The sequence below is a fragment of the Stenella coeruleoalba genome, assembly GCF_951394435.1.
Source record: "Stenella coeruleoalba genome assembly, chromosome: 15".
NCBI lineage: Eukaryota > Metazoa > Chordata > Mammalia > Artiodactyla > Delphinidae > Stenella > Stenella coeruleoalba.
Genome location: NC_137161.1, coordinates 87883837 through 87910057, shown reverse-complemented (window position 1 = coordinate 87910057; position 26221 = coordinate 87883837). Strand labels below are relative to the sequence as shown.

The window sequence follows — 26221 nt, the reverse complement described above, 5'->3', positions numbered from 1 at the left end:
ACCGACATCCTCCAGCACCACCGCCAAGGCCCTCCTCCCCTTCTGGGACATTCCTCCTCCCCAAAAGCACACCAGGCCTTTCTGCGCCATCGCTTTAATGGACAGACCATTCATCAGATGGCTTTGCACAAAGGAAGAAAAACTGAGCAGTGTTCTCAGCATCTCACGGGACGTAAATACACAGATCACGTTTATACATCTAGCATCAGACACGTATCCGCAGCACAGCGTCGAGCACGGCGCAGCCCCAGGGCGCCAGCCACGGGGCTGGAGGCAGCGGGCACCCCTCACAGCACCTGCACAGGGGGCGCTCCCCTGTGGGGGGCCGGGGCCACGCCACCTGCGCCCACCCCCACCCCCACGCGCTCTCGCTGAAAGGCGTCACGCTGCAGCCGAGACCACACCCTGCAGATGCGCTGAAGACGCTCCTTTACAGAATCTCCATGAACAGCTGAACCCCGGGGACACTATCACCAGAGATGATCCCACGGCAACAAAGGGATTCTGACGGTCTCAGGAGCCCTGAGGCAATGAGGACAGGAGCAGTAGGCCGCGGGCGACGTAAGGCTGACCGTGTCCACTGGTACACGCGCAGACACCGCGGTCAACGCGCTCTGTGGGGTCAGGTCTTCCTCGTCCACTCGGCGTCTGAGGGGATGCACGGCTCCGCCTCCGTGAGGCCACGTGCGCCAGCAGGACAGCTCCTTTGGCCGCTTCCCGTAGCTTCTGGAATCCCACGGGCAGGCCTGGGATCACCGGCCAGCCCAGGACACTGTCATCTCCCAATCATCACCCGGGAGCTCCAGCACCCGGGCCATGGGCCATGGGCCACGTGACAGACAGGGCATGGACTCGGCTACGCAACTAGAAAAACGTGGCCACAAATGCTTTTCACATGTATGCATTTTGTTGGTGGGTTTTTTTTTTCCTTTTGGTTCAAAAAAAAACATGGCAGGCTCTCAGGTATATAAAACTGGTAATATTAGACAAAAATACAAACTTCACCTTTACAAAAAAACAAAATCAAAAAAACAACACACACACATAATTTCTGTTGAATACACGTAAAGCGTAACATCTTACGAAAAATAAAGAGTTTAGGTTCTGTCCAAACACCAGCGGCAGCAGCAGGGAGCAACCCTGGGCAGCCACTCCGGAAAGCCACATCCCCAGGCCTGGCCGCAGCAGGTGGGAGGGACTCAGGGCAAGAGGCCTGGGGACGGCATGTGATTGGTTCACGCAGTTCTCTCGAAATGGCTTAAATTAAAAAGTGAGTAAAATGGGGCAAGGAAGAAACACGTGAAGGCAGAAACATTTAGGAAATGATGCATAGGTGGGTATACCATGTTTATTTTAATACATCTCATTTGTTTGCATCCTGCTAGGAAAGGTACCGTCCCACCGTCCTGACTGTTACTGCAGCCTGGTGTTATCGGTGTAAATGTCATCCAAGAGATAATTAAAAAAAAAAAAAAAAAAAGCTAGGCAAAGAGTAGAAAGGAAAGCTTAATAATCACTTTATGGTGTAAAAAAAAAATCCACTTAAGGCTCTCAGGAAGGTTTCTGTATAGACTTAAACACTACAGCAAGGAGATGTGGTTTCCGAGACATTCCTGGCTCCTGCGTGCCCCTGCAGAGCCCGGCGGCGTCCGATCGCAGCCTTCAGAAAGCAGGCTCTGTGTCCTTGGCCAAAGCACCTGTGACCACCCTGGAAAGAGATCCAGTCTGCCGAGACGTCTGTCACTTCCATCCCTCGGGGCGTCCCTCCATTCCGGCAAATGTTTAGATATTTTTGTGAGTGAGTTTTGTTTGTCATGTTTCGTGGTTTTGTTTGCTCTCTTTTTTTTGACAAGGAAGCTTCTTATTGTTTCACCGAGTGCTACAATACTTGCTTTGATGTCACATAAACAACGTATACTGTCTCTTTGTTCTCCAGAGTGTGCATGGAGACAGTTTTCACGGAGGAGAACAAAGACCACGCTGGCAATAAGCACCGTACATAGTAGGTTCAGGAATGTAACACGCCATGTACATCCGTGTCCCGGAAAAGGGCTGCTGGCTGATCCTCACCTCACATCTGCAGGCAGAGGGGAGAGACAGACGCTGAGAGGCCGCGAGCACACACACCGCTGAGTGACGTCGATTGTGTGAAACATTTAAGCCAATCAGGGGTGTGCGCACACGCGCACACACACGCACACACACACACACACGCCTCATGGCAAGTCGTAGGATTCAGAGCTTTTATTAAAATTTTCAAATCAAATATGCCTCATTACCCTTTCTGTAACATCCTGACCAGAATTGGGACTAGGCTCTTGGGATCTCACAGTACACAGCTTCATAGCAAACCCCATTCTCCCATTGTACAGATAGGGAAAACTGAGGCCCAGAAAGGTTCTTATGCCTGTCTCCTCACCTTCTTCTTTCTTCCAGCCTACAGCTTGATGTGATTTCTGGAGATCCTGCAGCCATCTTGGGCCATGAGGCAACCCTGAGGATGGATGCCACCAGCAAGACAGAGGGGTCTCTGTGACCAGGCAGAGCTACACTGAGCTGAGCTAAGAGCAGCTCTTCCCCACCCTACGTCGCCTGTCTGTTGCTCATCCCAACACTTGTACCACCACATGCCCACAGCCTGAACGCTAGCAGGGAGGCAGGGACGCCTGCCCCTCCCTTTGGGGTATCAATCATCAGCTAGCCCATGGAGGCTAAGCCCAGTGGTCATAAACTTGGCAGCACAGGCAGGTATAAAACCAGCCCCTGCACCACACCCTGGGGACCCAAAAGCCAAGGCTGAGCAGTCGTTTTGGGGCTGCTTCAAGATCTGTCCACGTGGACCTTTCCTCCCCAGAGGATCCTCCTGAACGGACGTGACCTACGGGCCTCAGAAACTCCTGACCTGGCAGCGTTCTGCAGTCACACATCACTCAGCTGGAGCCTGGGCTCCCGGGCACCTGTCTCCAAGAATTCCTCTCACAACTATTTGTTTTGGATGCCATGGGCTCCCACATGCCCAGAAGCAAGGACCAGGCTCTGCAGAGCCAGACAGGCCAACACGAAGGACCAGGAAGGCTTAAAACTGCCTCCTCCGTGGTTGCCCACAGCCACTTTCTCCTGGGAAGCCCCTCTGAAAGACCACCTTTCCCAGGCCCCCTTACAGCAGAGGGGTGGCCAATGAGATCAAAGCAAAAGTCACTGGGTCCTTTCACGATTGTCCCCAGTCCCCACCATAATCTTTCTTCCAGGCCTGGAGTGTAACGTGATTTCTGGAGCTTTGGCAGCCATCTCGGGCCATGAGGCAACTCTGAGGATGGACACCACTAGTCCTGGAAAGAAGTGGGTCCCTGAGACTGCCATACATGCTCTGGTCTCCCTACCTTATCTCAACCCTTGTTTCTGGCATGTTATTAGCAGCCAAACACAACTGCCAACACAGTAGCCAACAGCCCTGTACGTTTACAAAGCATTTTCAGACAGGATCTACTCAGCCTTCAACAATCTTCATCTGTAATCCCTCTAAGCCTCAGTTTTTTCATCTGTCAAAGGAGGTGGGTAACCTGTCCGAGGTGATCCCAGCGAGTAAACGTCAGAGCTACCCCACTGCTGCTCAGGGAACCCAGATCACTCCGCTTGTGTGATGCCTTTGCCTCCCCAATCAACAAGGACCAAAGCCAGAGCAGGGGCCCCGGAGCAGGAGGGAGCCATGGGCCAGGTGTCCCGAGCAGCGGGAGGGGAGGGGTTGGGGATGGGAATGCGGAGACCCGCAGCCCAGCCAGACAGCAGAAGCTCGCGGACGGATCAAGGCCAATCAGGGCGCGTCCTCGCCTTCGGGGTGATTCGCCGAGTGATCAGTCGCTGCGCCTCCCACCCCAGGACTGCGGCATGGCCGGCGGCCGGCTCCTACCTGGTGGACCGCGTTAGGTGGGTTTTAACCTTTTTCTTTTCCGTTTTTTACCTGACTCCCTACGCCTTCCTGTTGACAGAAGGGCAGGGAGGGTGAGAGGGCCTAAGGGAGGGCTGTGGGGTGGAAACTGAAGCCGTAAATACCTGGGGTGTTTGTCTTTCTGTAAAACAACTCGATGGCGCTGGCACGGAGACACTTCCTGGTCCCCTCAAGCTGGCCCAACACGGCGGTCACGACGCCGGGCTGCTCTGGGCAAAGTCTGCCCCGGGGGAGGCCAGGACCCTGACTGGCAACGCCGCGGCCAGCGCCCACCACCCGCCGGGGACAGGGCCCTTCCTCGGCCGCATCTCACCCGCTCCCCCCACCAGCTGGGCGGGTGACTGGACCCGCACAGTGGCCAGACCTCCCTCCCTCCCCAGCAGGTCCCAGGCCACAAGGGCAGCTTAGTAAACGGGCCTTGGCTACAGCCCCCGATCCCGCCTCCCCCACCCACCCACCCACCCACCGAGCCCGCCAGACGCGGCCACAGAAGCCAGGCTCCGGACCCTCCGCTGCAGCAGCAGGACGGCGCCCCTTACCCGCCTCCTCTTCCCGGTGGCCGGGGCTCGGGCTGGCGCTCGCGCACGTGCATTCCAGGTGCTCCTCCAGCCGCACCTGCACCTCTTTTAACTTTGGCTTCTTCCTGACGTACTCCACCTTGGCCACCTGCCGAGACAGCGGCCTGCTATGGACAAGCGCACGCAGCCCTGGGGGTGGGGAGGCGCCGGGCCCCACCCGGGGTGCGAGCAGCCCGACTGCTGACCTCCGGGCTCCTCCCAGTGGGAAAAGCAGGGTTTTCGGGGAGGAAACAGCGAGCTGTGGTGCGGCATTTGCGGTTTGGTCCCACTTTTTGTTTAATATTTATTTATTTATTTGGCTGCTCCCGCGTCTTAGCCACAGCACGCAGGATCTTTTAGTTGCAGCATGTGAACTCTTAGTTGCGGCACGTGGGATCTAGTTCCCTGACCAGGGATCGAACCCAGGCCCCCTGCATTGGGAGCCTAGAGTCTTGGCTACTGGACCACCAGGGAAGTCCCTGGTCCTATTTTAACTTAAAATAAACCTAAAGGGCTCACACACGCCAGGAGAAGGCCCGAAGGGACGCACTCAAGGTGGGAGCTCTGGGTGAAGGAAGGTGTTTGCGGCCACGTTTTAGGGACCTCTGGGACAATGTGTACTTGCCTATCAGCAGCTGAGGAGCAGGGCTACTGCTCGTGGTCTGCGGCTCGGGTGTCGCCCTCCCTCCTGTCCCCCCCGAGGCCCGCGGAGGAGCGCGCAGCCCTCGGGGCTCACAGGGAGGCTGTCGGTCTGGACGCACATTCTGGCCTGCCATAGACTCCAGACGAGAACCCCTCGGCCACCTGACGTGGGGCCGGGCCCAGCCCTGCAGCCTTGCCCGGGTCCCAGTTCCCGGGATGGCCCTCAGGGACACCCACTCGACCCCTCGCTGTTCTCCCGGGGAGACAGGCAGGAAGGGAGCAGAGCCCACCCAGCATTCACCCTGGGCACGTGGAGGCCCCGGGGGAGCCTGGCTCGTGGTCCAGAGCTGGCCAACGTGAACGGGGCCCCGGGCCACGAGCAGAAGCCCCCAGCCCAGGGACAGTCCTTCACAAAGGGCCTGGAGGCCAGAAGATGGGGGACCCCCGTCCAGGCCCGGCATGGCCACGTGGCTACACCTTCTGGGCACCTCCCCGGTTTCCTCTGCGGGGAAGGTACGAGGACCCAGGGCCCCAGGCACGGGGGCGGGCTTGCCACCCACCAGACAGACTGGCCATGGGACCCGTGCACGGTCCAGCGGCGCTGTCCCCCGTGGGCCCCTTGGTGAAGGGCACATGACACCAGCTGCTCAAGTCTTTAGAGAAAAGTCTTATTTTTCTTATCAAAGAAAAACAAACAGGAATTTTCGGTGGCACCTGCTTCTGGGCGTGCAAGGGTTCCAGGCCGGTCAGGCACCTCTGTCTGGCCAGGAAATGGCTACATTTTCTCCCCCAAGAACACACTGTGAGCATTAAATTCTCAAAAGCGTCCTGCACAATAGCCAAGGCCACAGATCAAGACGCTGACACCCTTGGGACCCCATCCCACTGCCTCGGGCCCCAGACCCATACTGGAGCCTACTGGGGCCCCACATCCCCCCCTCCTTCCCGCTGATTGTCTTGGGAGCCTGGGCTGCACCTGAAAAACCTGACATTCAGATTCCCCACCACGGAGCTGCTGTGTCACGAACACCCCACCCGCACGTTCCCGGAGCAGACCCACAGGAGACGCCATCCAACAATGCCGTCACCCTTCCAAGCAGGGCCTTGAGTTCCTGCCGCTCACTGGCCCCCCGAGCTGGGCTGCTATGAGGCAGGAGGGCCAGGGAGAGCCACGCCCTGCAGGGGACCCCCCAGATTATCAGAGTGCCACCCAGAATAAACACCAGTATCTGCTGAACCCCACGTGCCAGGCCTACCCTGAGAGGGCACAGCAGCGGCTCGCTTTACAGACGGGGAAACTGGGGCAGCATGAACAGGGCTTGTTTCCCCAGAAGGAGGCCTGGACTTGGAACCGGCAGAGGCCCTGGGCTCACCGCTTAGCCGGGGGGACACCCTGAGTCTACTGGGGGAGGGCTCTGGGGCTCCACGGCCGACAGACCTCGACCTGGCTCACAGGCGGTGGTCCTCCTCCAGGCCCGGCTTAGGGGCCACGATGGCACAGAGAAAGCGACCCAGCTCCAGGGCCTAGAAGCATGCCCACCTTCCAAGGCGCTGGCCTCCCTGACCGCTAGGGCTCCCCCCGGGCAAGGGTAGGGCATCCCTACCCACCAGAGGGGAGGGACTCAGGGGCCCTTTACCTGAGACTCACTGCCACTGCCACTGCTTTCCCCCCAAAGCCCCAAACTAGCTCCCCAAACAGCAATGGCTAATGGGGCCCCAGCTGGGACCTCCCACCCAAAGCGACCCCCCAGTCCAATACTGGGTGCAGAGACCCATTACTGGACATCCCAGGTGGACACGCCAGACCCACTTCCCAGAAGCCTGAGGTCTAGCAAAGCAGAGCTGCGGACGCCCACCCTGGGCATGACCACAGAGCTGGGGCCAGGCTTCTGGAGGCCTGGCCCACGGGCTGCCCTGAAAGCAAATGCAGCCCCACACCTCCACCGTGTGAGAGGCTGGAGGCCCGCAGGTGGGGACATGGCTGCTCAGAGATGCTCCTTCACCCCGAGCCACTGCCAGCCCGGCCCGGGGTCTGCACTGCGGGGAAGACACCAAGCGCTGACCACGCTGAGCAGAGGGCAGGGAAGTCGGCCCCCGGGACCCCTGCCCACCTGGCAACGCTGGAGGGTCTGCAGGCGTGCCGGGGCCCGCTCCAGATGCCACCCCGAGGGCAGGCCCTGGAGGGCCAAGGCCGCCAGCGAGCTGTGGGCACAAAACGCCTCACGGCGGTCACGGTGGGGAGCTGGGGGGCGTGTCCTGACCCAGGGCCTGGGGGCTGCCTCCAGCTGAGGACACCTTGCGCCGTTCGGCCACCTGGGCCTCAGGAGGGCAACCACTCCCGACCTCACCGTTATCTCCCTCCAATAAGGGGCGCCTCTGACCGTGCACGACCCGGAGGGCGTCATCCCTACCGACCCCCAGGAGCCATCACACCGCACCCAGCCTGGGGTTCCCAGGGGCCCCCTCCCTGCTCGGCCTCAACCCCGAACGGAACAGGAAGGGCTCCTGGACAGGCTGGGGGGCCAGGCCAGCCCCCACAAGGGGCCTCCTGTTCCCACTGGCCTCTGTCTCCTCTCTGCCAGAACCCCCAGTGTCTGGGGCTGGATGTTTTCCTGCCAACCTTCGGATGGGTGGGCAGGGAGGGGATGCCTTCCCTGAAGAAGGAGACGGAGGAAGGGGACCGGGTCTGAGGGGGGCAGGGCCTCCGACGTGGAGCCAGGCTGCCTGGCCCCTGGCTGCAGGACTGAGCCCTCTGGGCAGACGGAGGCCCATGGGGGAGCCCCGGGCCTGTGCCCAAGCGGAGGTGGACCACCCATCCTCACCCACTGTGCCGCTAGGATCCCCGAGGAGCTCTGCACACCTACCCGCCCTCAGGGTGGACCAGGGCAGAGAGGCGGGGTTAATGCCCATCCCAGGACCAGACACGCCCTGGTCCTCACACTGCGGGAAGCCGGGGTGGGAGCACTGGGGAATCCCCAAAGGCTGGAGCCCCCGCGCAGAGAGCCCCACTCCCTTCCCGCTCCCCTGTGCCTCCAAGCCCCTGTCTCATGCCCTAAGGACAGGCCCCAAAGCCCACCTGCAGGACAGTCTAATCTTGGGCACCCCACCCCCATGCCCCAGAGAGAAAGACCTCAGTTACCCAGCTTCTTGGGGCTCATAAGACGCCTCCAACACGCCGCAAGCGAGGACCCCCAGACCCAAGGAAGCAGAGGCGGGCTGGCCGGGCTGGCGGCAGAGACCCCACAGGCAGGGCGGTTAGACCTCAGTTTCCTCCTTTAACTGAGGAAGAGGAATCAGCGGGGGCAGTGGGGATGCAGTGCTGGGCTGGGGGCCCTACCGCCCAGTCTGGAGCCCTGAGGCGGAAGCCGGCGCCCCAGGCAAGCACTCCAGGGGCAACTCAGCCCCAAGGGGAGCGTCTGCCTGAGGCCGTGGGGCAGCAGGCGCGGAATTTGCTTACTCAACACCCAAAGCACGCAGAGGACCAAGTCCCCAAGGTCAAGTGAAGTCCCAGTTCCAAGTCTAAAGTGCTTCTCACGCGCCGGCTACAGGGTCCTTCACCCCGCACCTCACGCGGGGCCGGCGGCCGGCTTGACGGGCCTGGACTCACTGACTCACAGGGGATCTGAAATCACTCCTAGTGGAGAAATGAATTCTACTGCACCCCACAAGCGAAGGCCTCCTTCCGGGAAAGATGGACCCCCTGCCACTGGAGGCCCAGCTGAGAGGGGGCGGGGCTGCTCCTCGTGGAAGGTGCCAAGTCCACGCCCCCAGGGTCACGTGGGATCATGACCCACCCAGACCCAGCTTCCGGCAGGCGGGGGGGGGGGGGGCAGCCCCTCCTCTAGACAGGAACCCCCCCAGAATTCTCCAGCCTCAGCCACACTTCGGAGAAGCCAGGAGACAGTCTAGAAGCCTCCCTCCAACCTGCCCTTTGGAAAAGAGAAAGACTGACACCCAGAAGCAGGGACCCTTGCCTCCAAATAGCAAGGCCAGCTGCCCCCATGGGAGTTCCACAGTCCCAGAGCCTGAGTCCCAGCGCCTCAGACCCATTCCACACGAGAGGCAAGTGCAGCCGGAGGGGAGCAGGCCAAGGCCGGGAAAGGCTTCCAGCCACCGGGCCAAAAGCCAGGCCCCAGTCTGGCTGCCCAGTGACCCGAGGAAGCAGAGTCTTCCCCAGGACTCAGCGGAGGAGCTCCTGGACGTGTCACGTGAGCCTGACCTCTGTGCGTGCCCCCGGTGCTGCCCTCAGAGGTCATCACAGCCAGCCCCCTGCCTGGGAGAGGGCTTCATGGCAAAGCACTGGCCATGTGCTGGCTCCCAGGGGCCCCAGGAGGGCGGCGAGGACATCCAACCCAAGCCATGGGGCCTGTGGGTCTCCAAGTAAGAGTACACCCCCCGCCACAGGGGTGCGGCCTGACCCCCAGCACCTCAGCACCCCCAGAAGGACCCCTCTGGCTAGCACTCCACTGACACACACGTCCAGTGGAACGGGGGCGCCCTCCCGGATTTCAGACACGGACGGAGGTCCAGCATGGCAGGCAGAGCACCTGGCCCCTCGCCTGAGCCCACCCGACCCCCAGCCTCCCCCCCGACCAGGTCCCACCCCAGCGCTCCCTTCCTGTCTCCAGCAGGGTGAGGCCCTGAGGGGCCCACCAGCCCCTTGCCGTGCACCATAGCCCCCACTGAAGTGCTCGTGAGGCCTCTCCAGGGCCTGGAGGAGACGTCAGGCAGCTCCCAGCTAAGTCGCTGGACACCTCGCGAGACCCGTTAGTGAGGCAAACAACTGCGTCACGAGATCCAAACCTGCTTCGCGTGACCGACCATGACCCAAGCCCCGGCTCCACCCCGGGCCTCGGCGTGCCTGTCAGAGAAACGGGAGCGTCCTCCGGCTCAGCAGCATGCCGGCCGCCTGGCTGGGCGGGGCTACCCCTGGGGCGGGGGCACGCCGAGCTCACCTTGACACTCCGGTGGTGGACGCGGGACGGTTGGCACTTGACACTGCTGGTGTTGCAGCAGCCGGTACAGCGCTTCACCTCCACGCACGGGGGCCAGATCAGAAAGTTGGCAGACGTGGGGTCCACCTGGCTCCGAGGTATCTCATAAATGACCGTCCTGGTCTTGCAGACTGCGGGGATGGCTTCCTCTGCAGAGGCAAGAGCCCGGTGAATGTTCTGGAAGCCCCAGGGCTGCGGCAGCTCCCAGGGGCCCAGGCAGGAGCATCCCCATGGCCCACAGCTTCCTCCAACAGGGCCTGTCACACAGCCCCCGGTCCAGCAGAGGCAGAAAGACTCCAGCCCCCAACGGGTGCACCTGACTGGCCCAGAGATGAGCAGGGGCTTGAGGGCCAGGAGGGGAGACCCTGGGGAAGGGGGCTGTGGGGAGCCCACCCTGGGGGCGGAGGGCTGAAAATCCCCCAACACCCCGGGGGCTCACACAACCCCTGCAGCCAGCACGGAGCAGGGACAGCCGCCTTCACCCCAGTGCCAGGGGGCAGGGGGGCGGGGGGGCGGTGTCTCAGATGCCCCCACCTCCTGAGGGCCCCCTCCTCCTGCATGTGCATCCTCAGTGGCCTCTAGGGACAAGCCACCAAACGAAGAGGGCTGGGTGCTGGGGGTCTGGCCGACCCAGTGGGGGAAGGGGCTCCACTCACAGCGCCCACCGGCTACAGGGGCCTGGGGAGTCCAGCCAGGCAGGGCCAAAGGTGGAGCCAGGGACAGGGACCTTCAGTCCAGCCCTAGCTCTGCTCACAGGCACCCCTTTCATCTGCAGCAGAACAGACATTCATCGAGGGTCCTGCAGCCCTAGTAGAGCATCTGGCCTCGGAGAAGGGAACACACGTTCACAACAGCCCTACCAGAGCACCTGGCCGTGGAGCTGGGAACACACGTTCACAACAGCCCTAGCAGAGCACCTGGCCTCGGAGAAGGGAACACACATTCACAACAGCCCTACCAGAGCACCTGGCCTTGGAGTTGGGAATACACGTTCACAACAGCCCTACCAGAGCACCTGGCCGTGGAGCTGGGAACACACGTTCACAACAGCCCTACCAGAGCACCTGGCCTCGGAGAAGGGAACACACGTTCACAACAGCCCTACCAGAGCACCTGGCCGTGGAGATGGGAACACACGTTCACAACAGCCCTACCAGAGCACCTGGCCGTGGAGCTGGGAACACACGTTCACAACAGCCCTACCGGAGCACCTGGCCTCGGAGATGGGAACACACGTTCACAACAGCCCTACCAGAGCACCTGGCCGTGGAGCTGGGAATACACGTTCACAACAGCCCTACCAGAGCACCTGGCCTTGGAGCTGGGAACACACGTTCACAACAGCCCTACCAGAGCACCTGGCCGTGGAGCTGGGAATACACGTTCACAACAGCCCTAGCAGAGCACCTGGCCGTGGAGATGGGAACACACGTTCACAACAGCCCTAGCAGAGCACCTGGCCGTGGAGAAGGGAACACACGTTCACAACAGCCCTAGCAGAGCACCTGGCCGTGGAGAAGGGAACACACGTTCACAACAGCCCTAGCAGAGCACCTGGCCGTGGAGCTGGGAACACACGTTCACAACGGCAAACGCCACCCGGGGCCGGCCCGCCGGCCTCAGCCAGGGATCATTTACCCACACACCACGCCCAGAAGTAAACGCTATAGAATCCATATTCTTGGAGGAAATAAAGCTCGGACAGAGGAGTCACATGCCCAAGGTCACACGGGGATGGGCAGCAGTCGGGACCCACAGGTGGCAAGGGAGTGGGTGGTCACACACCCTCCAGCTGCGCCCCTGGGGCAAGATCTTCCCTCAAGGCTGAGCCTGAGGCCCCAGGAGACCCCCACCAGCTAATCACTCCTAAAGGCACCAGGCGGACCCGGGGTCTCTCTGCAAGAGGGAACAAACCCTGCATGGGGGCCGGGGGGCCAGGTCTGAGTGGGCTTGGGGCCCTGGGAAGGGCCCACCAGGCCCAGCACGGCTGTACCCACTGCTCTGCGGCGCAGCTGGGAGCACAGTGTGCTGCACGTTACGAGCTGGAAATTAAACACGACCCGTCTTCCAGCGAGGCTGTCTGCAGCGCAGGCCCCAACAAGACCGGGCACTTCAGGAATTTATGACGGCTCCCCCCTCCTGGAAACTCTCGGCCCAGGCCAGGCCTGCAGCAATGAGCAGGGAGGAGGGACGCGCACGAGACCCTGAGCAGGCTGTGCCTTTGTCTTACAGAGAAGAGAAGGGACGGATCCCCCGAGGCCACGGTTGGGGGAATGGGGGAGAGGGCAGGCCCCAGAGCCCCTCCCGCAGCCCCCCACCGGCCCAGCAGTCCTGGGGCTCACCGATGCTTCTTTTCCTCCGAATGGGCACAGGCCGCTTCTCCAGCGCATGCTTGGCGCCATGGCCCCCGTGGGCTCTCAGGCTGGTCTCCAGAGGCTCCTCGGCCCCTGCAGGTAGAAACAGGAGGTAGCGACCGGCCGCCCACACCTGCACACCCAGGGTCTGTCCAGCAGCACGTCCCTCCCCAGACCAGACGGGGTCCCTCCACACCCACAAGGGGGCTTCAAGATGTGCACAGGATGAGACTCCCAACCGCCAGCAACGTCCCACCCAGCCCCACGCAGCTGACACGAGGTCCCCGACACACGTCACCACGAAGCCAAAGCCGCAGGCCCGTGGGGAAGGGGCTGCAGCCGGCCTGCCCCGCGGCTCCTCCTCAAGGAAGCGCAGGTGAGGGCTGAACCAGGTAAGGAGGCACCCGAGGCCAGCCCTCCCTGCCCAGGAGACCAGAGCCCACAGGCCTGCTGCTGCCAGCTGGACAGGGGACCTTGGACAGCGGGCTGGACAGCGGGCTGGACCGAGGACCAGCAGGGGCTGCTGCCGCGACTTGTGCACTGCACGTGTCTCCTCCCCCACTGCCCTCACTTAAACCAACCCTCGATGAGCATCCTGGCCGTCGAGGGGCGTCAGAAGCAAGGCCAGACTGGGCCTCAGCCAGACCCCACTGGTCCCTGAACTTAGCCCACTGCGAGGAGGAGGAGGACACGAGAACCGGGAGTGGGGAGTCAGGAGTCTGGGTGCCTGTCGGAGGGACACAGCTTTCAGGAAGGAAAGTGCTTTGCCATCCAAGTATCTAAGGCCTGCAGAGCAGCGGCCTCAGAGCCAAGGTCACAGCTGGGCCTAGTCCCCCGGACTGGCTACAGTCCCCTCGGTACGCACACCACCACCCTCTCTGTCCCCAAGGCCCCCAGAAAGGGGGTGCAAGAGACACAGTCCTGCCACCTGCCATCTGGCCTGACCCAGCCCAAGGACAGCGCCTGCACCTGGATGAAGTGGGTCCCACTTGACCTCCCCACCCTGGCCTCCAGACCCACTGGGGGATCGTCCCACTTCTCCTTTCTGTCACTGCCTCCCCCATAGATACCCAGGGGCAACAGGTCCCGAGAAGGTGCACCCCAATAGTCAGCAGCTGCATAAAGATTCCCCCTCTTGCCACCCCCCCACCCCAAGAAGCTCCAGTGGTATCCTGGCCACCAGCTCAGACCAGAGGCCCACTCCTCGGTGCCCGGCCCACCTAGGCCTTGGTGACTGTCCACACACCCACAAGTCTGGAACCTGCACTCATCGGAAACGGAGCACAAACGGGGCAAACGCGATGGGAATGCAGAAGACATGCCTGCCTTGAATGCCGGCGTCCAGGAGAACCCAGCTCTTCCCTCAAAATGACTCAATGTTCCACTGCCGCTCATTTTTTCTGAGACCCAAAATAAGATCAGAACAGAGCTACTCACGCAGTAAGAATTTCCCGTCAACCAACTGTTACAAGAAACATTTTTTCATGAAAAAGTGACATTATGAGTCATGTCCTGGTGGTGGCCATCTTGCCATCGCCAAACCCAGAAGCAGCTGGTCCATCCTGAGCTTCTAAGAGAAAATGGAACGGCAGCAACCCGGGCTGCACCCCCGCGCCTCACTCTAGCCAGGCGACAGCCGCCTGCTGGGATGTCAAGGCGCCCCGTGTGCAGTAGGTGTGCCGCTTCTTCACCGCGGAGGAAACTGAGGCCTGAGACGCGGAAGGACAAGCAAGGCCAGCGGCCGGCAGGAGACCCCAGGGGCCCGTGGCCAGACCCAGACCGCCTTCCGCCCAGGCCTCTCGCCCCCCAAAATGAGCAGAGAAGACACAGCCTCCTCCCAGTCCATCGACTGTCCTGAAACCTGAACCAGGGACTCGATCTCAGTCAGGAGTAGAAAGAGCTCCCGGTCAGACAAGCTCAGCCACTGCCCCATCGAGATGGGTGGTCTGGAAGCCCAGCTCGGACCCGCTGACCCCGCTGACGCGGAGGCAGCCCTCTGATTTACGCAGGTCGAGATGCAACTAGTGGGGACTCCCAAGAGAAGCCGACGCGTGAATCATGCCCTAAAACTGCTCTCAGAACAGTTAATCAACGGCTTTCCCTTTTGCCTGTTACGCACACACGTCCAAAGGATGGGGAGCCGTCCTCCAGCCGTCAGTCCTGGAGGAGCGCTAATGGCCGAGACGGGATATTTATGTATCGGTTACTCAATGACCACGGGCGCTGGGCCAGGCTGCTCAGAGAACAAAGCTCCCAGCTCCCGCCACAGCTCCGCTGAATGGCCTGCTCTCAGCACACCCGACACACAGGCCACAAACTTCACGCTACTGGCCATTAGAAGACCACATGCTGGTCTCTCCACCCAAAGGCCACACGTGAAAAACCAACTGCCCGGTCCTCGTGCACGCTTGCAACTCGCAGGCGCTGGCACAGGAATCCACCGCCTCGGGGCCTCCAGCGCAGCTCCTCACCTGTAAAATGGGAACAAGGTCCGGCTACAGGGAGGAGGCCACGCCCCACCTGCCAATCACACAGCCCAGCCCACTTGGGAGGAGCCACTCTGTTAAAGGAGCCTCTTTCCTGCTTCCTGGGCATCAGCCTGGAAGAGCCCCCTTCAGAGTTTCAAAGAAAAGTAAGGACACCCAGAACAACGGGTCTCCTCCGCACCCAGCCCCCTCCTCACTGACCCCAGACCGGCCTCTGACCGGACCTGATGGGGAGTGCTGGGCCTGGAGGGCAGCTTAATCCTCCAAGAAATGACCCCACAGCTGTTTGCAACCTTTCTTTCCTAGCAGCCAGCTCCGTTTCTACTCTTCACGTTGAACGGAAAGAGAAGTCGGGGAAGAGACACCCCCCCCCCCCGCCAACCCCGCAAAACAAGCTACAGAAGCAAACAGCTCAGGTCAGAGCTTCCATATCTGTGAAAGGGGGGCTGACCAGGATGGAGGAGACCCACTTTGGGGTGTGTATCACAAAGGGTCCCAGAGGGGCATGGCTGCTGAGCAAGGGAGACCCTGAGGCCCCTCCAATGTTCTCACCCCCGACGTTTCCCAGGCACTAGGAGTCCCACTCTCAGACCCCAGATCTTCTGACGGGCCGGGGGTGGGGGGTGGGGGGGAGGTGATCCACTCTCTCCACCCCCTGGGGCAGGAGGGAGCCGGGCTCCCGGGGGCTTTTATAAGGGGGCAATTTGAAGCCAGCCCGGAGAACCGGCTGGTGCACCCTTACGTTTTCTGTTTGGACCCTCCAAGGAGGCGGTGGACCCAGAAGCCCCCAGGTCAAGAACGCTATCAGCGTGACCCCAGAGCTGCAATGCTAAAAGCATTCATGGGTGGGGGGTGGGGGAGAGGCGGGGCTGCGGAGACCAGAATAAGAATGGCCCCAGCAGAAAGTGAATGGCCCATTTCCCAATGGCAACCCAAAGCTGGTCCTGCAAGGAGGCCCAGCCTTTCCCAGGCCTCTCTTCTGCCAGCCAGAAAAAAACCTCTCTGGGAGCCAGTCTCCCCACTTTCCCCAGTCCATCAGGGAGCAGCAGAACGCAGGCAAGTGTTTTCCTCCGCTCACCAAAGCCAAATCCTTCCCCCCAGGGTTACACATCAAGGGGCCAGATCAAAATCCCCCCCGGCCCAACTCTGATCTCCAAGTGAAATTCTACCCCCTTCCTGATAAGGATCACCCAAAGGATTTCCTGGGTCAAGAAACTACAGAAACCATCGCCCTCGCTGGAAAATGGTTTTGGCATGAAATGAAAATAGTTCAGGCCTCTCCACCACCATAATTAGGTACAAATTTCCAAACGACTAGACCATGTGATTTTACTTAATTCCCCCGCCGCCCCCCTTTTTCAGAGTAGTTTGCAGGGAGAGAAAAATCTTCATTTCACGTAAAATTCTTCCAACCGACTCCTACTGGCTTCAGCGGCTCCATCTGACAAGTTCATTGGGGAACTCTTTTAATCCCGTCAACAGTAAGCTCTCCGATTTGAGCATCTCCCCAGCTAACTCACACTGGAGCTCCTGCCACAAAAACGTGGGCCAGAATCCTTGTCCTCTAGGAAGGGCCTCCCTCTGGTCCACACCCAAGCGCAACCACCCAACATCATCGGGCTCCCGGCCCAGCCAACCTGGGCCCCTCACCACCTTTGCCCACCTGGGGCAAGTACCCTGCCACTGCCACCCAAAGGAGCTTCAGGGTCCTCTTGTCGAAGAAACTGTTTTCTAAAGTGGCTCAGCTCCAGAGCCTGTGGGGGAGCCCCAAAATAGTCCCCAAACAGCAGATGTGTCCAAGGCGCGCCTTTTTATTGGCTCATGAAAACAGAAAGACAAGGGCCTCCTACAACCACAAAGGCCCAGCCCCACGTCAGGAGCGGGGCAAGTTCGCGGGGATGACAAAGGGGCCCAGCCGGGGGGCACCGGTGCACGCCTACCCGACCGGCGCCCGGGGCCTGGGCCGCACACCTGGCCGGGGCGCCGGCGCCCTCTATGCGGCTGAACTTTCTGTGACACACTGGGCATTTTCCTTAAGTGCAAAAACAATCCCTGGGCGAGCGAGCAGCCCTCGGCCGCCTCCAGGAGAGAAAGTGGTGATTGGAAGAGAAACTCCTGACTCATCCGCCTGGGCTTTTATGGCCCGGGATTGGATTCTGACCTTTCGGTGCGCTCCTGCTCGGCGCCTGGCCCGGCCCGGACGCGGGAGGCGGCGCGGGGCGCACATACCGCCTGCCCGCCTGCCCGCCGCCCGCGCCCTCCCAGCGCGCCGAGGGAAGGGGCGCGATTTACCTACGGAGTCTATCTCCAGGAGTCGCTGGAGGTCCCGGATGCTGTGTATCTGACTGTGCGCCAGCCTCTCAATGACCTCGCGGGGGATCTCGGCTTCCTGCAAGCAGAGCAACACGGTCAGCGCCCCGGGCCGCCCAGAGCGCCTGGTCCCCGGACCGAGGTTGCCCCGCCCCAGCGCGCGCGGGCGCCTCGCACGCAGGCCGCCCGACCCCCAGCCCGGGCCCTGGAGCCTGAGGCCGGGGTGGGGCTGGGTGAGACCCCCATTTCTCCGTCCCCATCCATGTCTGCCCTTGCAAAAAGAAAGCGCTCCCCACCATTAAATTAAAAAAAAAAAAAAAAGCACTCGGCCCCTCCGCCCCGGGGTGTCGGTTACAAGAGGTCTGGGGCAGAGAGGGGCCCAGGGAGTTGCTGATCTAACAGTGAAATCAACATCTAGGAAGATCAAGTTGAAATGCGTCACGGATGGGCGACGAAAGTCACGGCAGCCCTAACACTTTAATCCACCCTGGGGCTTAAATTTCACACCCAGAATCCCGGGCCGAACCTGCGGGGGAGAGGGTCTCTCGTCAGCACACACGCGCACGCACACACACACACACACACTCGCCCCACCCCGGGCTCCGGCCCAGCCGCGGCCCTAGCGCCGACTAAGACGCCCCAAATCCAGCCGCGGCTGGGAGGGGCTGCCAGGGAACTTAAGGGTTAATATCTACCTCTCACAGCTCCGGGTCCCAGCCCAGACCACCCCCACCACTCGGCCTCCCCACCCCCCCACCCCACCCCCCGCCAACCCCGCTGCTTCCTGCTTTTTAAAGGGAGTCGCGGGTAGCTGGGGGGTCTCAAGCACTAAGTTCCCACGACGGGGCGCAGAAAGTCATTCATCACAGCAGAGCTCCCGGGGATTCGGAATTCGAGATTGGGGGCTGAGGGTGGGGACGCGGGCGGTGGGAGGGCGAGGGCGCCTGGCCCGGCCCCGGCTCGCCTCGCTCAGCCACCTGTAAGCAGGCCCCGGGCGGGCGGGACTGCGCTGGCCCAGCCGCCCCTCCGGGCATGGGGACCGGGAACCTGGGTCTGCGGCTCCGCGCTGCCCACCCTGCCTGCCGGGGGCTCCCGCCGCAACCGCCCCTACCTGTTTGTCGGCGGCTCTTCTACCTTCCCTGACTCCGCTGGCTCACACACACACCCCCTTCCGCGCTCCCCGCACCCCGATGCTGCATTGTCCGCCGCGCCCCGGATTTCCCTCCTCGGAAAGGAGCCCGCGCCCCCCGAAGTTTCTCCCCACTCGTCCACCCAGCCGCCACTCCGTCCCTCCACGGCAGAGCGACGCAACACGCTGGAAACTCACCAGACACACTTAGGCATGGCAGAAAATAGAACCCAGTTGGGAAAATTTAAAAATCGACCACGCTAGCAGAAATCAAAATGCGCTCTGCAGAGCCCCAGAGCCCGGGCTCCTCGGCCCGCGAGCGGCCGCAGGGGGCGTGCGCAGGGGGAGTCGGAGAGAGGACGGGGCGCGGGGGTGGCACCCACCTCGGCCAGGGCACTGGCGAGGTATCCGCAGCCGAGAAGCAGCAAACAAGCCCAGGTCCTCATCGCGTCCCGAGGCGCTGGCGGCTCGGCGGGGTGGCGAGGCCGCGGGGCGGGCGCTCCAGCCGGGCTCCTGTGGCGGCGAGATTCAGTACCATCCCTCAGGGAGCGCGGCCCGGAGGAGGGTGGCGCGGAGAGCAGGGAGCCGACGGAGCGCGCCAGGCGCGAGCAGCGAGTGCGGAGAGGCAGGCAGCGCCACCGAGGAGGAGGAGCAGGGAGTGCGCGCTCGCCGCGCCCGCCGCGCCGGGAGCCTCCTGGGCCGCCGGGTAGGGGGTGGGGACGGAAGGGGCGGAGGGCGGGGGCTGGGCCTCTTCCTTGGTGCGTTCCCGGTGCTGGCCGCCGCCGCGCTCGCTCCCCGGCGCTGGCTCTAGGAGCGACCAGGCCGGTAATTCTGCATATTTGCGGGCGTCAGCCCCGAAAGGGACCCCGGAGCGAGGCTGGAGCCGCTGCCGCCGCACCACCCATCACCTGTCTGGACACCCGGCCAGGCCCGGCGCGGGCTCGCGCTCTCCCTGCGGGCTGCGGGCGGCCCTGCGCGCCCGCCGCCGGCCCCGCGCTCGCCTCCGGCCTCCTGTAGCCGCCGCCGCCCGGCCGGGCACGGCACGGCCCAGCACGGCGCGGCCCGGCGGCCTGCGTGCGCCCCTCAGCGGCGCGCCCTCGGCTCCGGCGCCGCGCTCCGCCCTCCGCCGGCCCGAGCCGGGCAGAGCCCGCGGCCGCTCCGCCTGGCAGCCGCCGCCCGCCCGGGGCCTCGCCGCGCGGGCCTGAGGGCGGGCGCAGGGCCGAGCCGCCGCCGCCGCCGCCGCCGCCGGCGGCAGGAGAGGAGGAGGGGCGCGGGCAGGCCCGGCTCGCCGGAGTTGTGCGGGCTCCGCAGGGCGCGCGTGTGGAGCCGGCCGGCGGCGGGGAGGGGGTTATAGCGCCGCCGCCGCCGCGCCCCACCCCCGCCCCCTCCCCCTCGCCTCCCCCGGATTCCGGGCCCGCGACCCGCACCTCGGAAGCGTGCGGGGGCCGCACGGGCCGGGCAGGGCCCGGCCGCCGCCGCCGCCGCCGCAGTGAGCACACACGCGCTCACGCAGGCAGTAAAATCCATCAAGGCCCCGCTCCCGGCCCCGAGCACAGCCGCCGGGGCTCCCCGCGCACCCCCTCCCTCGAGCTTGCCCACCCTCCAGTGCCAGCTGCAATCCTGCAGCACCGGACGGGGAGGGGAGGAGGCCGCCGCAGAAGTGCCGCCGTCGCCGGCTCGCCTCTCTCGGGCCCCAGCGGCGGCAGAGGGCAGCGCCCAGAACTGCTACGCCAAAAAGGGCAAAAGCGAGCCGGCCCCCGCCTCCCGCCCCCCGCCCCGGCGCTCCGGCTTCTTTCCACGGTTTGGATCATGGGCCCCTGCCTCCCCCTCTCCATAAAAGGAGGGGGAGTGAGTCTCTGGTGAGAGGTGGGGCGGGTTTAGGGGTGCGTCTGGGGCACTCACCTGGCGGCTGCCACGCGCCCCCGCCCAGAATCCGATGACTGGGGCGTCTGACTGTGGAGCCTCCACCCACAGTCCACGAGGGGAGAGCGCCCAGGTCGGAGGAGGGGGCTGCAGCGTGCCTCGTCCCCACCCTGGGACCCCTCATCCTCCAAGTCCCTGCTGCCTCGTGGAAAGCCGGGCGGCGGCGTGAGCCGGGAACTCGAGGGGTTGGAAGGCAAGGAAAAGAAAAGAGCCGCTCATGAGGCACCCGGGAGTCTGAGCCTCCCGCGCCGGGATCCGCTGGGTGCACAGAGCGCCACCTCCGGCCGCGGCGCCGCACAGAGCGATGCGGGGGAGAGACGCGAGGGAGGCCGAGGCCTGAACTGGGCCGGACGGCTCCCGCGCCACCAAAGGGCGATGCGCCGGGCTGGGTAGATTCCGCCTGCCTAGACCTGGCGGGATCGCACCCCGGCGGCGGGTCCCTCGAGGGGGCGGACGATCCCCGGTATCGGCTAGAGGGGTGACGTGCCAAGCGACCCCGAACTTAGACGGCGAGGCCGTTAGAGGCGAGGAGACTGCGGAGCGGTGGGCGGCCAAAGGAGAATTCCGCCTGCCCTAGTCCTCCACCCCCACGCCCCCATCCTGTGGATTAGGCCCTTGCCCGCCGCGGCCGCCCTCCCGCCAAAGGCAGTAAAGGCTCAGCCCCGCAGGCGGTCTTTCATCCTCGGCTCGGCCGGCTCTGGCATTTCAAAGGCGGAGTCCAGTGGGCGCTTGGGGGGCGCTCGCCTTCCCCCAAATTCCTGGGGGGAGGGGTGGGCCCCTCCTGCGATTCCCAGTGGGCCGGGGCTACCAGCGCTCTTCCACTGGCCTCCACACACCTGCAGCCCCCCAACGCACCTGCCTCGTCTACCGTAGCCCCACCTGCGACCTCCCCCGTCAAGCGCGCTTTCAGGGGTCAAGATGAAGGATGACCGAGGCAGAACTAGGGAAACCTTGGAACCGTTTAAAAGCGCGTTAGAGCCAGCCCTTGTCCACCCAGGTGGACCTCCATTGCTTCGGAGGGAGACCACTGGACGGTTTCTGGACGGCCGCCAAAAGCACACTGCCAGGACTCAGGCTGCACCCCGAGCAGAGCCCTCCGTGGCTCACTCATCCTGATTGCTGACTGCAGCACGTCTGGTTGAGCCTCGGATTCCTCGCAGGCAGAGGGGACCCGAGGACACTTCTTTGGGGTGAAAGGACTCGGTTTGATAGTGGGTGTGGGAATGAAAGAGGAAAGGTCACCTTGTATTGCAGGGGGGGTGGGGGCAGGGGCCCTTCCGGCTCTAACCTCTGTACAGAGGCTCGCTGGTTCCTGGGTGTCCCGCCACCTTTGAGCAAACCTCGAAGGGTGATTCCCTCTGTGCCCCATCCCGGCCTGGCAATTCAGGGGCTCTCAGTTCGAGTTTGGGGCGGAGGGGAGGAGATCTGGGAACGCGGAAACGGGGGTGGGGGGCGCCTTCTACGGGAGCTCCAACCAAAGCTAGGCGGGGAGAGGGGCAGGCCTGGGTGCATCCACCACCGGGACTGGAGATCTGCGGGGGGGCGGCGCAGGCATCCTTCTAATCGCTGGCCGCTATTAAAAATAAAACCGCGGCGCGTCGTCATAGCGACCACGACAACAGCGGCTGCGCGAGGGTGGCACAAACTTGTGCAGCCGCGCGACAGCCGTTTTGGGGGGAGACTCGGGGCACGACGCGCGTTGGCGCACCAAGGCCTGCCCTGGGGTGGGACAGGGACCCCCGACCCAGCCCGCCCCACCCTCCCCCCGGATCCTCGGAAGAAACTGGCAGAAATAGATCCCTAGAAGCTGTTTCCTAGACCTTGGACTGTCTTGACCAAGAGGTCACCAACTTGGATGAGAACCCACGCACGCGTGGACTCCCCAGCCCTGGCACCTCTCCCCGACACTCCTCCCCGTTTCAGACTCTGGCGTCCTCATCTCTGGAGAAGGGGGCTAAGTGGGAAGGCGGTTTCGGATGCTCGGCGGGAGAGGGGACCTCACTCCGGAGGCCGGGCGCGTGGGGCTCCAGCACCTGCCCCTGTCGGCGATCCTTGCAGCTCAGGCGCGGTCACATGCTCCTTTCTGTCCGGGAATCGAGTTTCACTTCCAGCCGCTATTAGGCGGTTCGCACGGTTCACTGCAAACATTTGATAAAGATGCTAAATATACATTGGAGTCGGAGGAGGCGTGGGCGGCTGTGCTGAGCGCGTGGGCGCGGCGCTGCAGGCTCCGCGGGGCATCCCCGCCCAGGGCGGGAGGCCGGCTCAGACCCCCGGCCAGTTCCCCGCCCCGCGTGCGCCCCCCCCGCCGCGTGCGCCCCCCCCCCGCGTGCGCCCCCCTCCCCGACCCCGCCCCCCCACACACACACACACAAAATTCGGACCCCACACCCGGGACACGTGACCCGGGCAGGCTGCGGGCGCCCCCAGGCCAGCCAGAGGGCCCCTGGCGGAAGAAGGGGGCGCTGCGGGGAGCTCCGCGGGTCGGGGTGGGGAGGTGCCGGTGGGCGTTGAAGGCGCACCTGGCTGCCCGGGATGTCCGGTCGCCCCCGGAGCCGGTGCTTCCGGACTATCTCGGGCGTCCCCGGCGCGCCCCGACGTGCCGCGGACCTATAATTAAGGTGAGTCAGGTGCTCCGAATAGGCGCAAAGGGGGGCTCCCGGCGCAGCTGGGGTAACTGTCTGGCCGTCAGCCCCTCGCTGGGTTCCCTCCGGCACCGCCCATGGCCCCCGCACCCTGGGAGGAGAGGGAAGGGCCTTGGCCGTTCCTCAGAGGTGGTGGGCGGGGGGCGTCAGTAAGGACCTGTCAGCCAGCCCAGCACTTGGTGGTACGCAGCCAGCATTTCACCCTACAAGCCCCCCTCACCCCACTCCCGCTCTGCCCTGTGCAGTGCCTGCCTGGGACCGGGCACCAGTCGGCGCTCCATTATTGCTCTCACCATTGTTTTCACAGTGGGAGTCATGACTAATATCTACTGGGCACCTCGGTCCCTGAGTGACCCCTGGGAGTGGAGAGCTGCCCCACCTCCCATTTGACAGATACCAGGAAGTCAGGCATTTGCCCACAGCCGCAGAACGCTGTCTGAGACGGTCGCTCCTGGGCCGTGGCAGCTCTGGACGGGCTCTTCCTGTGCTCCAGAGGGGACCCTCGGGCCGGCTTGTCCTGCACTCCTCAGACAGGCATGCCGGATGATGTGGCCACCTGACAGTGAAGGCATCAGGACTGGAGCCCACGTCCACCTGATCCCCAGTCCCAAGGTGCTCTAGCTGCCCTCTGCCCCTTGACCTTGGCCTTGGGGTGGTTTGTCCCCGCACTGCCTTGAGTCTGTTCTCTCATCTGAAAAGTGGGGGCCGATAACCTTACCATGCCCGGCTGCCCCCCGCCATTGAGCCTCCTGCCCACGAAGGCAGCAGCCTTGCGCACACGCGCAGGGCCCGGTGCCCCAAGGCAAGGGCACAGCCGCCCAGCTGCTTTCGTCTGGGTGGTGCAGGTGGGGGCCAGCGGGGCGTTCAGACCCAGGCCTCTGCCGGGTGCCAGAGCAGATTTCAGAGCAATTTGTAATGACGAAACAGCATATTTCCCTTTATCTCTGGGCAAGGATTTCTTGGTTCAGGGCAATTAATCCAGGAGCAGCCTCAGCTGAGTGGGCACCGCTCCTTGAAGATCAAAAGTGCCGGGCGGGTGTTAATTAAGTCGTCATCTCAGGCCGCCCCAGGCCCAGGCTCGGGATCAGGCCTTTCCAGTCCAGCCTCCCCAGAAAGGGAGATGAGGCAGCCAGCAGCCCAGGAGGGCACTCTCAATGCTGATTTTAACTCTCTATTAGACATTTTTATTTTCCTTTTTCAATACACAGACAGCAATGGAGTCTCAAATAGCACATGAGCCCGCAGTCGTTTCGTGGCTATTTTGTGAATAAAGACCTAAGGGAAGGAGCACCGGGGGGGCTTCAGGAACCGACGCCAGATCTGGACTGTCCAGGACAGGAGCCACTAGCCACGCAAGGCCATCGGGCATTTGAAACATGGCCGGTCTGAGCTGTGACGTGCTGTTGTTAGTGTAAAACACACACAGCGCCCAGGACTTGGTATGAAGGTGAAGAGTAAAATCTCTCGTCAATAATTTTGACATTAATCACCTGTTAAAATGATAAGATTCTGACATATTGAGTTCAGTAAACTGTATGATTGCAATTAATTTCACCCGTTTGTTTTTCCTTTGTTTAATGTGTTTACTAGAAAATTTTAAATTCTGTATGTGGCTTTAATGACGTTTCTACTGGACAAGGCTGGTCTAGACACCCGGAGCTCATATCTACTTGGTGGAGCTAAGCAGGTGAGTGTGGGTGTAGGGGGCGGCGGGGGCGGGGGGCGCATGTCCTGCCCTGAAAATCCTGAAGGACCTGGAGAGCAGCAGAGCTGGGGGGCAGCTCTGCCCACCCCCGTTGCCTCATCTGCCGTATGACCTTGAGCAAACTCTTCAGCACCTCGGAGCCTCAGCTGCCTCCTCTGGGTAGCAGCCAACTCACAGGGCCACTTGAGGAAATATTCACTCGTTCACGCAACAGATATTCTGTGCCAGGCACTGGGCGCGGCACAGGGATGCAGCGCTAACACGATGCCCTCATGGAACACACAGTCTCTTCAGGGAGCAATAAACAAGTGACAAGTAAGTGTACACTCTTCCAGGTCAGGAATCTGGGGTTGTCAGGAAGGCCTGTTTGAAAAGGAGCCAGTGCGGGGCTTCCCTGGTGGTGCAGTGGTTAAGAATCCGCCTGCCAATGCAGGGGACGTGGGTTCAAGCCCTGGTCCGGGAAGATCCCACATGCCCCGGAGCAGCTAAGCCCGCGCGCCGCAACTACTGAAGCCCATGCACCCTAGAGCTTGCATGCCACAACTACTGAGGCCACACACCGCAACTACTGAAGCCCACGCACCTAGAGCCCATGCTCTGCAACAAGAGAAGCCACTGCAATGAGAAGCCCACACACCACAATGGGCTTTATTTAATTAAAAATAAATAAATAAAAAGAGCTATTTCATTTAAAAAAAAAAGAAAGAAAGAAAAGGAGCCAGTGATGAGAAGATCGGGATGGAGCATTCTAAGCAGAGGTCACAGCATCCCGTGCAAAGGCCCTGAGGCAGGAACCGGCTTGGTTTGTCGAGGACCAACAAGAGGGGGTGGTAGGAGGGCATGGGCTGGGACAGACAGGTGGGCCGTGAGCAGGTCACACAGGCCTTAAGACCAAGTTAGGGATGTGGATTTGTTCTAGGGGGACAGAGGCCACTGGAAGGCTGTGGGCGGGGACACAACATGTAGAGACATAAACAGAAACTCTACTGACCACCGGCCACCTGCCAGCCTGCCAGGCCAAAGCAGCTAACCGCTCCCCCCACCACCACCAACTCCCAGGGTCTTTAGGACTCATGGCCAATTCCAAGGGTTCACGTCTGGCTGATCACCTGGCTTGAACCCATAGCTAACCCACATCTCCTTCCCTGGGGGCCGCCTGCAGGCCCTGTCCCTCTGTCCTGACTGTGGATGGGGTGGGAGGGGCCTACATTCCCCCTTGGCCTTCAGATTGGACAGGGCTCGCCCACCCCGCCCCCCCCCAGCCCCGCAGGCAGAGGTCGGAGCCTGGGGCTCACGGCAAGTCGGGGGACACGCCTCACTGGCTTTCCAGGCCTCCTGGAGGAAAGGTGGTGAGATGGTGTCCTCCAGAGAGACGGGCTCACCGGATGGCAAAGGCTTCCTACGTCGGGGAAGCCAGCACCTCCCTGGAGCAGAAGGTACAGGTCAGACGAGGGCTGGTGGATCCGCACACAGGTGACCTCGGCTCACAGGGAGCAAGGAATCAAAGTGGCCCGTAGAGGCGGGGCTGAG

General features: G+C 62.5%; 1 protein-coding gene and 1 long non-coding RNA gene across 5 annotated transcripts; one reads left to right on the top strand and one right to left on the bottom strand.

Annotated features, from left to right (window-relative positions):
* PDGFA (platelet derived growth factor subunit A) lies at positions 1–20798 on the bottom strand. Of its 4 annotated transcripts, none has more exons than XM_079945836.1 (7): positions 20321–20798; positions 18802–18931; positions 17272–17368; positions 12482–12586; positions 10101–10288; positions 4486–4612; positions 1–2077 (listed from the first exon to the last, which is right to left on the bottom strand). In XM_079945836.1, the coding sequence occupies exons 2-7, from the start codon at positions 18862–18864 to the stop codon at positions 2067–2069; spliced, it is 591 nt and encodes a 196-aa protein (XP_079801962.1). In that variant the 5' UTR covers positions 18865–18931; positions 20321–20798; the 3' UTR covers positions 1–2066. The 4 variants fall into 4 exon arrangements, with proteins under 4 accessions (XP_079801962.1, XP_079801961.1, XP_079801963.1 ...); XM_079945835.1 differs by lacking the exon at positions 20321–20798 and adding an exon at positions 20018–20112; XM_079945837.1 differs by lacking the exon at positions 20321–20798 and adding an exon at positions 19846–19863.
* Positions 20799–22759: 1961 nt separating this feature from the next.
* Positions 22760–24674, top strand: LOC307197950. The gene is made up of 4 exons (XR_013831557.1): positions 22760–22962; positions 23294–23598; positions 24195–24433; positions 24577–24674. It is a non-coding gene; the product is annotated as an uncharacterized lncRNA (long non-coding RNA).
* Positions 24675–26221: the final 1547 nt, after the last annotated feature.

Bases quoted from the DNA above. Each gene is read 5' to 3' on its own strand.
- PDGFA (XM_079945836.1), bottom strand. From the start codon at position 18,864: ATGAGGACCTGGGCTTGTTTGCTGCTTCTCGGCTGCGGATACCTCGCC. The intron at 17,369-18,801 runs GTGGGTGCCACC...CTCTGCTTGCAG, and splicing joins TCGCCAGTGCCCTGGCCGAG to GAAGCCGAGATCCCCCGCGA. The intron at 4,613-10,100 runs GTGAGCTCGGCG...CTGTCTCGGCAG, and splicing joins TCCACCACCGGAGTGTCAAG to GTGGCCAAGGTGGAGTACGT.